The 15,545-nt window shown below is 34.9% G+C and overlaps 3 protein-coding genes across 8 annotated transcripts; all 3 read right to left on the minus strand.

Moving 5' to 3' along the window:
* Positions 1 to 1,969: 1,969 nt before the first annotated feature.
* Positions 1,970 to 6,553, minus strand: LOC130720662 (annexin Gh1-like). 6 transcript variants are annotated; one of them, XR_009013203.1, is made up of 11 exons: positions 6,013 to 6,543; positions 5,563 to 5,672; positions 5,286 to 5,368; positions 5,007 to 5,192; positions 4,744 to 4,841; positions 4,322 to 4,398; positions 3,930 to 3,994; positions 3,593 to 3,738; positions 2,929 to 3,176; positions 2,511 to 2,585; positions 1,970 to 2,411 (listed from the first exon to the last, which is right to left on the minus strand). XR_009013203.1 is itself a non-coding variant. In XM_057571340.1 (11 exons), the coding sequence occupies exons 5-10, from the start codon at positions 4,788 to 4,790 to the stop codon at positions 2,574 to 2,576; spliced, it is 543 nt and encodes a 180-aa protein (XP_057427323.1). In that variant the 5' UTR covers positions 4,791 to 4,841; positions 5,007 to 5,192; positions 5,314 to 5,368; positions 5,563 to 5,672; positions 6,013 to 6,553; the 3' UTR covers positions 1,970 to 2,411; positions 2,511 to 2,573. The 6 variants fall into 6 exon arrangements, 1 of the variants encoding a protein (XP_057427323.1); XR_009013204.1 differs by having other exon boundaries at positions 5,050 to 5,192; positions 5,314 to 5,368; positions 6,013 to 6,542; XR_009013200.1 differs by having other exon boundaries at positions 4,345 to 4,398; positions 5,314 to 5,368; positions 6,013 to 6,542.
* A 673-nt stretch (positions 6,554 to 7,226) lies between these two features.
* LOC130719735 (uncharacterized) lies at positions 7,227 to 8,099 on the minus strand. The gene has a single exon (XM_057570344.1). It carries the CDS (start codon positions 8,097 to 8,099, stop codon positions 7,227 to 7,229), a length of 873 nt encoding a protein of 290 aa, XP_057426327.1.
* Positions 8,100 to 10,059: 1,960 nt separating this feature from the next.
* On the minus strand, positions 10,060 to 12,128 carry LOC130718728 (F-box/kelch-repeat protein At3g06240-like). Its single transcript, XM_057569353.1, has one exon. The coding sequence runs from the start codon at positions 11,678 to 11,680 to the stop codon at positions 10,541 to 10,543; it is 1,140 nt and encodes a 379-aa protein (XP_057425336.1). The 5' UTR covers positions 11,681 to 12,128; the 3' UTR covers positions 10,060 to 10,540.
* Positions 12,129 to 15,545: the final 3,417 nt, after the last annotated feature.

Raw genomic sequence — 15,545 nt, forward strand, 5'->3', positions numbered from 1 at the left:
CCGTTTGGAGGTGGAGCAGCTCAATTTTTCCACTAGCAGTTTTTTAATATTTCCCAACAAGTGGTGAAGTTGTATATATTAATTGTACTGTCCCCTACGTGTCTTGTTGCTTGGCCCTTTCCTTTTCCAGTAGTAATTGCTATCTGGCATGTAAGGAACTAGTATCTAAGCCCGTGCTTTGCACGGTTAATGTTCTATTAAAAGATTAAAAATTAATATATATTATTGTATGATTTTGAAATATTAAAATAAATCAAAAAGTCATTTGTATTAAAGCAACTTATCTAGTGTAAAAAAATATAATTCTCTATATATTTCGTGGACATAAACAATGAAATATATCAATCAAGAAGTCTATTATTGTGAGATGTGAGAGTATCAAATCGTGAGTGTATAATCATAAATTGATGGTTCAGATTTAATATCATTTAAAATTATTTTGATGTAAAATGCTCCTCCTTGTGGGAGCTTTTCAAAATTATAATTTAAACATAAATAAATATATACTATATATATATTCTAATTTTTGTATGACATATTATGAAAAAGATAATAAATATCTCTCTTGGAGCTTTTCTACTTGGACGATTCTCACTTGGGATCTTAAAATCTTATAAATCATTGTGCTTAATTTTCAAGAGATGTGCTTAATTTGGATGCAGCGTGGAGTCTTCCTCACCAAAACATGCCTTAATCAGTTCTGCTTCTTCTTTCTAATGATCTTCGATAGCATTATGTTAAGACTTAAGAGTTCAGTTTTCCAATCACACTAAACCAAAAGGAATTATATATTTTCATTGGAATTCCTTTTTTTTTTATCCAGTTTTTTATTCTTCTTAAAATATAAAAATTATATTAGTTATAGCATGATATTTTTTAATTTCTTAAACCCCGTTGCTCTTGTGGGAGTTTTTAATATATATTCTCCCCGTGAAAGTATTTTCACTATCCAATGCACCCATTGAAAAATTTGTTAATCACTATTTGTTAAGCACTTTCTGAGGAATTGTGGGATTGCAGTTCATAGGCCTCCATCTCATAAAACAAAATAGCATGAAACAATAAAAGTCCTCCATTTGTTAAATGTTTTGCAAATAAACCTGAGTTCATAAAGCAACACGTTGAGGTAGGCCATTTAAGCTTGTAAATGTTTTCACTCTAATGAATTCAAATGAAATCTTTGGCAATGTTTCTCGCTGCCACCTAAAAAAGAGAATTGGATGAATAAAAATGTTCATACAAACCGGATCTTTCTTTCTCTGGTCCAATTCTTTTAGCATAGTTGATTTTCATGCTTCAAGTGATGAACTCCAAACCACAAAATATATTGCAAGCCACAAAAAAGAACTAACAACATACACTAATTAGTATTCTAGATAAATGATGAAACATATGGCCGGATTCTAGAACTTTCAAAAAGCTCATGTTTTTTTAAAAGCACAAGCATTCAAGTAGAGAGAAGAACTTGAAGGACTCTATGTGCCATTTAGTACTCAACAACAAAGACAAACATAGATGAAAGATTATTCATACTAAAACTATACTTAATATAGTTCAAATATGAAATCAGTAATTAATTACAATATAAGCATAGATGAAACAGAAAAACCAAGATACAATAGTTTCCTACTACTTCTGAGCTTGACAATGAATTCCAGTGATATGCAAGTAAAAAAATATCAGAATCTAAAAAAAGGGGAATTGATTTGACCAGAATTCATTAGTATATATTTCTTTCTTGTGCATTCACACACCCAATTTCCAAAGACAATCATAACTAACCATTAGTGTTACTTCAAAATCATAAAAAACTAAGCCATCAAAATGCTAAAATAAAACCTTTTCTATTGTTACAGATGTCAGTGTATCAATTCAATATCTGCATAAGCATTACCTGCAGCCTCTTAATTCCTGGTACATGAAATTCAAAACAGTTCATGGGAACCTTTAAGATAACAATCCTCAACAATTACATGTTACAGTTCTCATTCATTATTATTTATATAAGCAAGAAGAGATATCTCATCATGAGACACCGAACATTCTCTGCATTGAACTAAAACCACAAAGTGTTCAACAAAAAGCTGGACATGCAATTCAGAGACAACAAATCTACAAACCAAAAGATTGTTTGATAAATGAGCAAACATAAGCTCACTACAAAATACTTAGAAAAAAAATCCTCACAGCGAAGTTGTTCCAAGAAACGTGATCTCAAAATTATATTATTCTAGTGCTTCCAATTCCCTCTCTATCTCGGCTCTGACATTTCCTCTCCCAATAGCATTTCATATGAACCTAGCAACATAAACTTGTTGAGAAAAAGAAAAACAAAAGTTTCTGCTCAACCACTTTTGTGATTCTTCAGCTGGCAGCATAGTAGAGTCAGTGGTGTCAACATGCTGCACTAACTGAAGATGAAAAATCATATTAGATAGGAAATAATCTACATGACCATAATCATTGAAGCAAAAGAGACATATTCAATAATTGAAGAGCTAATAAAATACCATTGCCTTCAGATCTAATTCTTTCACCCAAAAGCATCTCTCTTCCAAATGCTTATGTTTCTATCAGTTGATCCACTGCACAATCCAAATAGAAACAGAAAAAGAAGAAATTGTAAAACCCTTGATAGCAGATACAAATTGAGTATAGTCAAGATGATAAATAATAGTCAATTCTGCACAATCCAGATGCAGATTGAGTAAAGTAAATTCTGTCTCATAACTTGGGACAATATACAACTAACCTCCTAACCATTTCTAATTCACTAAAAAACACTCTTGAGAGACCATTTAAGGAGTTCTTTGTTTGTGAAGATATGTTATATATTTACCATTTATAAGCCAAGAATTAAACATATAAGCAACATGAGTCTTCAATGTTCATTTCAACTTGTTAAAGTTTATGGTCAAGAATCAGTACCTTACGGAAGTCCTCTGTTGTATGATGAGCAACATCCTTCTCAAGAGACTTTTTATTAAGAGCATGATAAGCCTTTCTCGTAGCAAACAATTGTTCAGAGGACCTAGTGCAGGCTATTTCCACCAGCACCTGATTGCTTGAAGTCCATCTCTCAGTTGCTTCGTTTTCCAAAAATGCATCACGTTTTGCGGAATCAAGGGCCCAAACGTGAACCAGCCTCTAGTGAGGAGAAAATTCATAGTGCATATCTGTTTTATACACTCAAAATAATATGCATTTAGTGATATAATCAGTTCTCATTTCGAAACAATTTGACATCATGTCAAACAGTTAATCAGCTTATTAAGTCTTTTTGGCTAGTTGGCCCTTAAGCTAGGTTTTAACTATACCAATGTGTTTAAATTTCAATTAACCATGACTTAGGCTTTAAGATAAAATCAGTGTGATATGTTGCACAATCAATTAAGTATTGCACATCTAGGCATGTACAGGTACATCCACAAGTATCAACAACAACTACAATAAAGGCCTTTACCAATGAGTTGGGTTGGATTATGAGGATCTAAACAATGATGTGACTCATTTCACAAATCATGTCTAAAGACATACCATCTTGGTTTGGTTTTAGATCTTTCATAACTATTTGACCTACACTTTTATGTACCTCAAAGTCACTGGTCAACTCTTTGTCCAAGGCCTTGAGAAGATCTTCTCCATAAGTTTCAGCACAAGTTTCCCTGATAGGCTTCCTTTGAGCAGCATTCCGATGACCCAAGATCGATATGATCAGATCCTCATTAGTTCCCCATCCTGCAATCACATTAGAATACTCAATTCACTTGAAAATCCTAACAAATGGAACCAGGAAATGTGTTAAATATTGAAAAGAAAGATCACACAACACAAAGCAAACCTGCACAAAGTTAAGCATTTATATAATTTAAAGTTACAATGACCGTGAAAACACTGTGGTCATTGAAAACTATTGAAGATCACATTACCATATTTTTGCACCCTTGTACTTGCTGCATGGTTCCACAAATAGCTTAGGTAACTATGCACATACCTAAAAATATAGAAGCAATGGAATTATAAGATGAAGAAGATCAATATTATCCTTCAAATAAATAATCTCAAATAACATCTCTATTTGTTTTCATAGCACACTCGACTTTGCACATCACAGTAAAAGATCACCAGATAGACAGCCTATAAAGCCCATTAAGAAACTTCATAGGAATTTCTTTTGTACTTTCCTAGCTTTCAAATTTTATTTATTCATTTGTGTGTGGACTTCACTGTTTTGTATTAAAACACTAAAACATTTCATCATAAAGCAAAATAACCTAATGTAAGCAAGCTTAATGAATTTAATGTGAACTCATATGTGTACCAAGATTTCAAATAAAACAGTACTTTGCGCACTCTAATTGCTTTGTCGATCTCCAAGTTGACCTATGAACACAAAATCTGATAAAAAAAACGAACACAAAGAAAGCATGTCAGTTATTATTCTGGCCAATCGAAAGAGAAGATGAGACCAAAATAGGGTAAAATAAAAAATGGTGCAATGAAAAACAGGAAAGCTAGACAATGTTGGTGAAAGAAAAAGCTGCAAAAATGAATATGAATGATGATTAATGAAAAGTAAAGTACAAAACCAGTAATGAACTGTCCTGAGAACCAATGACAGTAAATCTAATGGAGACAGTAGCTTCATGAAATTGCACGATTCTTATAGCTAGTTTTAAGCAACACTTAGACCATTGAAGATAATCAAAATAAGGATGCTCCAGTAAATAAACAGAAACTCACCTCAAACAGAGCATGAGCTTTCCTCTCTTCAGGTTTTTTCTCCTCATTTAGACATATCATCTTTGATCTCTCAGTCTTGAGATATACAGATCTTCAGGCTGCCCAAGCGAAGGCAAGATGATTAGCATTAGACAAAGCTAACTATAGTTATGAGTTACAGCAAGGGAATTTAGCTGATATGAATATGACCAGACTAAATAAAACTATGCTCAAGACCAGAAGTCCAAACATCTTGTGTCAGGGAAGGAAATAATAATACGAACCCCTCATTTCAACAAAACCCAGATTTAGGAAGCATGAACCGACCATATCTGATGGAGCTCAAAGTTCCATGTTCGTGATCCATGAAAAGGCTAGAGATCCGTCCATATCACATGTAAGAGTTCATCGATCTGCAATGCTCTGTCAAAATGCTTTCAAGCTGTGCATTTCGATCCGATGGAAAAGCCCTGCAAAATTTACAGGAAAAAAAAACCAAGGTTTTACTAAGAATGCCAAATTACATAATAAAGCATGACAAAACATCATGGTGAGGAATTAACAGGATCACACAGTCCCGACTTGCAATACCCTCTTCAAGTGAATTCTGGATTCTCCATATGTTAGCATCTTCACCTATCAAGCTCTGCAAACACAACCTTATATATCAGTCAAGTCGGCACTTTTTCCAACATCATGATTCTGAGAGACAAAATACCTCATACCTGGTGTTTTTCCAACATCTTTGTTAACTACCTAAATATAATAAAAATATAGATTTGATAATAAAAACGTAACTGTCTTTCGAAGAGGATAAGATAGAAAAATATAGATCCATACCTCCAAACTCCAGGCCCCAGATAGAAATCAAAAGCTCTAAAAAAATTCACAAAGAACCCTGAAAGCTTCTGTCTCAGCACAAGGTGATACCTTTCCTTAATACCAATTCCCTGAAAAATGAATGCAGAAACTAAACTCATTCACCATGGTTGCTAAAACCGCTGACAAAATCTGATCAGACATGCATATATAGAAAGACTCTTCACATATCACTTTACATGAAGATAACAGCAAAGACTCCAAAAATTGAAATAGCTAGCTTCTTATATATTAAGACAAAACACAATACAAAACCAGAAACTATAATCTAAAATATCATTCCCACTCTCTCTCTCTCTTGTTCTGATATATGAAACAAAGGAGAAGAAGAAAAACAAAAACGATTGAAAGAAGAAAATGGTCAAAGATAAATGAGCAAAAGGGAGGAGGAGGAGAAGGAGAAGATCTTACCGATGGATTTTTCGGAAGCACCGGGGTTTGAAAGTTGATGTGTGTGGCTTCGAGGGAGAGGACGCGCGAGATCTGGAGATTAGGGCGCGGTTGAAGATCTGCTGAGGGAGAGAGAGAGCGAGAGAGCGACTGGGAGTGAGAGAGGGAGAGGGGGGCCTAGAGGCGGCGGCGGCTGGGCGTGGGAGGGAGCGGTGGCGGTGCAAGGAAGGTATGCACGGTCGTTGATGATCTAGCGGCACCGTTAGCAGAGAAAGAAGGCGAGGTGAGTTTCTGGAGCAGGAAGAGGAAAATAATTTTGAGACAGATCCAGAATTTGAAAACAAATATGGAGAGAGAGATAAAAGTGATTCAATTTGAATTTCAAAAGTTTCCAATTCCCCCAATTTGTCGAATTCGTGCTCCTTGACTTTACTGACAAACAGGGAGAAAACGGGGAAGGTTACAACAGTTCTGTGGTTCTTGCAAGGAGAAAACGGGGAAGGAAATTCAGCTGATAAACTCAACTCTGAAAAGGGTGTGGGAGAAGGACTTGCTTGAAGGATGACACGTGGACATAAGCTTAGAGGAGGACACATCGGATTTTGTCGTTCTTAAGGGCTTGTGCATTGTATCTAGTATAGATACTCCACTCTCTCCCTTTGTTGGGTTGTTTTGGGCTGAGCCCTCTTTCAATCTAACCTTTTTGAGTTTTTGTGACAAATCCTTTATATACATTTTCTTCCTTCTATCTTTTTTTTCTCTCGTTTTTTTCATTGAATTAATAAGGGCTAGAAGCATGCTTGTAAGTCTTTGGTTATATGTAATAAATCAGATACTTTTCAATTTCATTTTCTTCAATCTCATGTTCACAAATGGATACGAAACTTCATTTTTTTTTTGATAAGCCATGAAGATTTATTGAATAGAAGTACAATGGGTACTTCAAACCCAATACATCAAGAGAAGAGTAGCAAAAAACAAGAGAAACCTAAGAAATTGTAAAAAACTTAGGCAAGTAAAAGAGATCACTTGGCAATATACCACCAAGAGATCAAATACACAGTACCCCACATACCCCTTTCTATAGTTTCGAATCAAATAGAAAGTAACATGATCCTTCCTTCAAGCAAGATCCAGCAACAAAGCCAATGACAGCATGCTAGAAACGACTTCACACATCAGCTAGGCAAGATAATGGTTCATTGACCCACTCGGAAACAGCATGGAAGAATTTCTTATTTTTGGCCCTCAGCCAAAGCTTTCATTCTAGCTTGGTCAAAAATCTCTGCAGAAGTACATTCCTTCTCGTTAAAAATTTTAGCATTCCTGCCATTCCAAGTTTCCCACACTACAGCCAACCAGATTGTAGATAAACCAGCTCTAATTTTTGGAGATAAGTCCCAGCAAAATTGCAAAAAATGGTCCTCAGGGGATGCAGGAAGAACAGAGGTCATACCCAGCCACTTTAGAATACAAGACCAGACCTCCCACGCAAATCTGCAGGAGAAAAAGAGGTGTGCAGCGCTTTCCTCCACCGCCAAGCAGAGAGCACAAGATGAGTCTGCAATTTGAATGTTCCTCCTTGACAAGTTGTCTTTCGTTTGGATTCGATTTAAGATTAATTTCCAACCTAGTGCCAAAGCATTTGAGGGAGCTGCCACCTTCCACAGCAGCTTGAAAGTTGGTTTATCAGTAGTAATGGCGCCTGCAAAGATAGATTCATATGCGGAACTGACTGAGTAATTCCCACGCCCCTCTTTAATCCACTTCCACGAGTCTTTAACCCCCAAGGTTGGTTTGAAACAAGTAACTATGCTTAGCAGAGAATTTAATTGCCCCTCCAAAGCACTGCTCAATCTCTCTTTCCAGCGGAAAGACCAAAGCCACTTACCATCAACCCAGCGTCCCATCTGTGATACAGTGAAATTTTGTTGAGATGAAACAGAAAATAGATCAGCAAAAACATCTCTAAATTTTCCACGACCATGCCAATCTTCCACCCAAAATAGTGTCTCATCACCTTCCCCAATTCTCCGGCATAGACAACCTTCGAACCAATTTCCAGCAGCTGGGCCTACACAAGTATTATTCAGATCCCTCCACCACATTGACGCCTTTGGGGAGTGTCTATTACCATACTTTATCCAAAGAACACGGCACCATAATTAACTTCATAATTTTTTTTACCATCTTTACACACATTCATTAAATGACTTTCACATGGTAAAAATTAAATTGGTACCGGTTTCTATGTATCATTTTATTTTCTTAATCTGAAAAATGGAAAAGGCTCATATTTTCTTATCTGCAGATGTCTAATTGTGACGTATTCCAGAACAACCATGATAAAATAGACTTTGATTGAAATCCGGATATCAGTTGAGTTAACATGAAAAACTTTCATCTCAATCCATAAGAAGAGTCATCTTTACACTTTGAATTGAAGCGTCTGTTAGTACTAGCACTAAATTTCACATTCATTTTTTACTAATGTGAATTTGCGGTTCTAAAATTTGGTGTCATTTTTACATGGCTTGTATCCGAATATCCGATTATGGTTTTCAAGCTTAGCTTTGCCCAGGCTCTGCAAAATTCCTGGCTCCGCCACTGATCATGGCATTTTTAAGCTACTGGTTATCTGGTGTCAAAGGCATCATCATGACCCTCAATTTATTTTATGTTATATTCAAGGGTTGATGCTTATTAGTGTAAATTCCACAACTCTTATCTGCTGTATAGTAGACCCCACACTTAGTATGATTCTAAACATGACATTTTGGTTTGTCTTCAGGCTTTCTTCTTAAAACAAACAAGTAACTTGGGGTCAATTCAAAAATACCTTGCAATTCCAAGAAAGATAAATGATTAGCCATGGACTAACATATACTAAAATGACGAGGACATTATGTCATTCATGATCAAAATCTATCCTTATAAGAGGACATTATGTCATTTATGACATTATGTAATATAGAAAGGAATAGAGAAAATGAGGTGAAGATAGCATGTCAATGACTGTATCATAAAACAGGCAATTCAGCCAACAGTGAATGATTATGGTTCTGTTTTAAATGTCAGAGGCATCTGAATGCTGAGACGTATCACCTTTCAAAGAAGAAGTACAGGCATTATCTTAAGGGGAACGCAAAATGGTACCTCCAGCTAGAAAAGGGTTACAAAAAACTATTACATATTCTTGGGGTTGTCCATATTTTTAGAGAAGCTAACTACTTAGCAGACTATTTGGCTAAGAGTGGTTGTAATAGAGTAGAACCTCTTTGGGTTTTGCTTGATTCAGTTTCAACTTGCTGTATTTTTCTTTTCCTACTTGAGAACGATGTTCTCAAGCCTATCTCTTAATAATCTTTAGCTTCCTAACAGAAAAATACAAAACAAAACATATCAAATACAATTTGAAAATTACATAGTAATGACAGCTATCCTTCCCATTGACAAAAAATGACAAAAGAGGCAGAACAAACAAGTATAGTAAATGTGATGTGTTTTTAAAGTTTGATTGTCTCTCTCACTAACTGACTCACAATTGTTAATTCATCTAATTCAAAATTTTCATATATAATCTTTTAGGGTTTTTTTTATATGCAAAGAATATATTGATTAAGCACAAGAGGTGCTAACCCATATACATAGAGAGAAAAGAAAAAGAGAGAAAACAAAGTAGCAAGCTAGTGTAAAGTTCCCACAAAAATTGACAAGCCAAACCCAAGTTAGCAAAGATCCCCCCACTACATGACTATACCAGCCAATAATTGCTGCAATGTTGAAGCTGGACCTGACATCCTCCTTAACACGCCTAGCTCACAACAGACATTGGAACAAAACTATCGCAGCATCCTCTCACGCCCCTGGCATGACAGCAGCTCCCCAATTTACACACAGCTAAAGAAAAGCATGTCAGCACCACAAATTAGTAGAAACATAGAACTAGACAGCAGCACCATGCCCTTGACAGCAGCTCCCCACTCATAAAATATGGAACGACATCATGAGTCATAACTAATTAACTATAAATGATGAGAAGAAATCACCAACACAATTTTACTCTGCAGGTTTCTAATACATAATTAACTGATTTAACAAACATAAATATTGTTTTAGGCACCCATGTAAGGAATTAGCATAAAAAGAGAGAAGCAAAATGCTGGAGAGATTAAAAGGAAAAGGGAGAGTCTCCCACAAGGAAGCTTGATTCTGTTTACACCACTGATTCCTCACAGCTAAATTTTGTACAAAAATCATAAACTCTTAGTATTACAATAAAATAACTTGAACTAGCCTTGATAGAAGATTATTCTTGAAATTGATAATTGAAACAAAAACAAGAACAAGATGCAAATTGACAAAGAGGAAGCATCAAAATAAAAATGATAAAGCAAGATTCATATTTGTAAATGGTTTCTTTCTCATTTATGTTGTATGCAATTGAAGATATATTCTGTATACAAGTCGTTCTTAACATTCAAATAGATTTTAATAACCATCCTCATAGAACTCATGAAGAAAGCTCTAAGCATACTCTGTCAATAATCTATTTGCTCAATCGGAGAAGATTTTCCTTATAAATTACCATCCGAGTACAAGGTGACTTTCCTTTGAGTCCAATCTCTTGGACCATCATGGTACCTAAATCAAACCAGACCACTTCTTCATCTTTTTTTGTGAAGAATATATCACCCTTCTTCCCCATTCCAATAGGATACTCGACGCAAGGCAAGGGCCCAACCGTGAAAAGCTTCATCCATGATTCCTTCACACCGACCTCACCCAAAACTGTTATGTGAAAAGTAGTGGTTTCACAATGGTTTGAGATCACAGCAATGGACCCATTCAACACGACCGGGCGATTTATAATCATTATATCACATAGATCTAAGGGTAATGCTGTTGTAAATGAACTCTCATGGCTAAAATTAAATGATAACAAATGTCCTTCATCGATGTCTTGGTTTGGTCTACACAACCAGTGACACACTCCATTCATGTAAATGCTATCATCTCTATATGCACTATGCATCTCAATATCAAGTTTCCTCCATGAGTTACTCCTCAAGCTATATATCTCCCAAAGGGGGTCTGGGTATGGGTCTGGGCACTTTGGCACGTCATCCCAATCACCTTCAAAGTCTGTGAGGTATTGAAAAAAACTTACTTCACGAATTACCTTATAGTCATCTGTAACATGGTCATAACTGAATCCATGAAGACGAAGTAAAATATCCATATAAGGTAGAGACTCGATAGGGCTTGGAGGAATAATCTTGAATTCCTCAGTAGAGGGGTTCCACAACACAATGTCTCCACGATATCCACGATTTCGGTGGAGACAAAGGGTGCCATGAATACCAGAATTCAAAATTTCAACATATCTGGAATCCTCTTGAAAAGGAGGTGGCCAGTGTAATTTGAGTCTGTTTTGAAAACTCTCGCCGGAAAGCAAATACATGGCAGAAGAATTAGCATCTGCTTGAAGCAAGAGGAGGGATGTGTGATGATAATAAGAATGAAGTTTTGATATGAAATTGGTGCGGAACGTGGTCATGAAATAAGAGTCTTCAAGTAAAAGAGAGAAGGATTTGTGAATACAGATGAATCGTTTTAGGGATTTCAGAGGCAACTTTGATAGAATTGAGAAAACAACTTCATCTGATACTGCGAGAGGAGCCGCCATGAATTTAGCAAATAATCAGAGGGTGGCAACCGGAGGAAGGAGAGACGAGAGAAAAACCGAAAACGCACCTGATGATGATCAACAGTGACAAATAATTAGGGTTTGGTATTTGGGCTATTCTTAAAAGGTGGGTTGTTTAATTTCTTTTAAAACATTTTAAAATTGGATAAATGAAAAAAACTGGTTCGACAAAAAAAAAACAAAAAACTGGGAAAATATTTTAAACGTGTTTAATTTTTAGAAAAATAACTAATCTATCTATCTATCTATATCTATATCTATATATATTAGAAAAGAACAACTTCTAGCATGACGTGTCGCTCTCACAGGCCAAGTTAGTGATGTGTCGCTCCTAGATTAATTCTCACATAATATTTTACATGTAAGCTCTTTCTCCTTGGCCCCACTTGCCACATGTGCCCTGATTTTTCCTTACCTTATTTCTCCTTAATAAAAAAATACATTTTTAAATTTTAGATTTGATTAGGATTTAGGTTTTTTATTTCTTGATTTTATCTTAATTTATTTTTTATTTATTTTTAGAGTATTAATTAATTTTTATGGTATTTTTATTGAATTTTCAGATTTTTAATTAATTCCGGATTTTATGAGTTTTTATTGTGATTTGCTAGATTTTGATAGTTTTTATCTATATTTATTTAGTACATTTTTAAATTTTAGATTTGATTAGGATTTATGTTATTTATTTCATGATTTTATCTTAATATAAAATCTGTGATAAGTGATTTAAATCAATAATACATCCCATCACCAAAAACCCTCTTAAAACCCTGCCTACCTCCACCATCTCCTCCATGGAATTCATCTCCTCCATGCAATTCTCATCCCATCTCTCCACTGAACGGAACCACCCCCACAAAATCGTCTCATCTCTCCAGGGAAACACTTTGCCATCGACTTGCAATCGCATCCCTCCGATTTGCTGCCTTGGACTGATTGGGAAGGTTGCAGATGGAGGTTTCAAATTATTTTCTTCCTTTGCTTGCATAATATGTTATGGTTTTTTTCAATTTTATTTTACTTTACCTTTAACTTTCATTCACTCATGTTTGACTTCAAGGTCAATTTCGTTCATCACTTGCCATGCTAATTTCAAATTCTTTTCTTCAGGTTTTTTTTTATAGATATTCCACCAAAAGAGATTCTTTGGAAGCCATGGATGGTGAGTCCATTTTATATTTTATATGAAATTTTGCAATATTTTGATTTGTTTTTTATGTTTTCTGATTCTCCTTTGTATGTGATTCTATTTTATTCGTTTTTCTTAATTTGCATCTAAAATTTGTGTCCTATGTTATAGGAGGTGAAACATTGATCTGTGTATGTTTTGATTAACCTAATCATTGTGAGTGAAGTGGATTGAGAGAGTGAAAGAATTGAGAGGAGAGAAAGGAGAAGTTGTAGATTTTTTTCCTTGCAACTTTTTTATTTGGTAATTTTTTCTTTTTGCCTGCTTCTTGCACCGAGGAAATTAATTATTATTGTTGGTGCTTGCCGTTACAACTACAGAACTACATATCATGGATGAGATTTTACTGCTTATCTTTGTTCGCTCAAGCTATACAATTGAGGTTAGGCTTTTAAAACTGGTGCTATCCTTTCTAATATGCTAAACGCCTAAACCAATGTTCTAACAATAAATTGATTTCCTTGGCTTCCCTGGAAACATTTGACATGAATTTATCCGTAGGTACAGAACGGCAATGAGGTGCATACCTCTTTCTAACTACACTCTCTGATTCTCAGCTAGCTGACGATGAAACATGATTGATGACTCAAAATCTTATCTTGCTCTCATTTCAAGTAAGCCACGAAACATGTGAGACCAGTACTCATGGAGGTTTTTCTCAGTCCATTATATGTATATATTCACCAGATAAGAGATAGAGATGTGTGTTTGGTGTTGCACTACTTTGATGCATATGTATATATTCACCAGATAAGAGATAGAGATGTGTGTTTGGTGTTGCACTATTGTGATGCATATATAGTTTTATTGACTTAGTTCATTAATTCTACATCTATCTATCATCATTACATATATTAAAAGTCACTTTTCGAAGGCAATATTAGATATTATAATTAATCATTGTTCTACTAGGGTTCAATTAATCAAACTTTAGTGTGATTGGAAGTCTTGCTTGCATGGGTGTGTAATTATCACATTACGATTTAGTATCAGCATATGTTTTTGATTTGGTTATTGTACTTTCAACAACAGTGCTACATAAAGCAAATAGTTGTTTTAGCCGTTCAACAAATATAATGGGTCTAAAATTTCTAGGGGGTTTTTCTTCCATTCATCTTCTTTAGTAGCATGTGATTAGTTTCCCCTTACAAATAGATCTGATTGGTTATGGAAACCACTGGAAGGCCATAGCCAAAAAGTGGCTTCAATTCATTCTTTGGCTTTCATATCTGTCTGCAAATTTGATTGTTATCTTTGCACTATCATAGCTAGATTGATGTTGCACATATTGCTATTATGTTTGGTGGTCTTTAGTCTATCCTACTCTAACATGTCTATCAATCTCACTTCATGAGTTCTTGATTTTCTGTTACTTAGAATGCAGATACGGCTGGAAGCTGCTGATTTGGAAGCAAGTTTCATTTGAATTAGCATGAGTTCATATTAATTCATGTTAAAGTTGGACAACAATCAAGAATAGCACCTAAGATTGCTGCTAATTTGGAAGCAAGTTTCATTTGATTTTTTAATTAGAAATAAATATTTTAATGATTTAAATTCAAAATGTGATACCTTCTTACTTTATGAAGCGTTTTTTTATGCCAAAGAACTGACTCTGATTGCAGTGAAAACAAAATTTGCATATGATGTTAGGTACTGTGTGGAATTTGTGAGTGTGTTTGTGGATAATTTATAAGAAAAGCGGTGGTGATAGTGAGGTAGAGAAATCTGAGAGAGATTTTGATGTAAATGGAGATTTTTCTTTCTTATGAGATTGGACTTTTAATCCTTATCCGCACCATTCGAAATTTCCATTATTAATACTATTATTTTCGACACTTATGTCATTGACAAATAATAATTAGGTTCTGATGTAATGTATATTCTTTGTAATGGAGAATTAAGTAGTTGTTTTTAAGAGTCTTTTATATATAATTCAGATGTAAACAGTATGCACTCAGCTATCACTTGAGCACTAGAGCAAGTAAAGGGAGCATACTACGACTGCTTTACTATTCTGAATTTTTTTATCGCAGAAATGCTTCGGTAAGTACAACAAGCTCAAAAGCAGAATAATATGATGAAACTACTAGATATTATTAATGAACCAAACCTTTCAGTTCCAAACCGTCAAGTCCTTCGCTAGAAATTTGTTCTAAAGTATGCCCATTAGTACTACTATAAGAGCAAAGCAACATGCTTCTTATATTGGGAGATAGACAAAAGCAGAGGTTGCCTTAGTAAGCTTTCTCACCTGGATCAACAGAAAAAACAACTGAAACTCGATCGATGAAAGTTGGAATGACAAGGTTTACTCTTAAAGTCTTCGGCAGGAGGAGGATACAAGAGATCGACCTTGAAGCAAGCAAGGTATGGTGGGTGTCATCATCTTCATCGATATTACCCACCAGATAGACTTGAGAAAAGACTTTCAAGCATCCTGAGAGTAAGGAGAAGCTGGATCTAAATGTATTAGAAATAGCCTAAAAGCTTTTATATATAGGAAGAATATTTTACATGAAAATACTTCTACATAAAAATAAATGTTAATAAGATTTCATCGGAATTTTTTTTTGTTACAAGAAAAACATAATATAATATAGTTTGATGTTAATTTTTTACTACATAATAATATAGTCCACTTTAATTTTTTTG

The sequence above is a fragment of the Lotus japonicus genome, chromosome 5 (assembly GCF_012489685.1).
Source record: "Lotus japonicus ecotype B-129 chromosome 5, LjGifu_v1.2".
NCBI lineage: Eukaryota > Viridiplantae > Streptophyta > Magnoliopsida > Fabales > Fabaceae > Lotus > Lotus japonicus.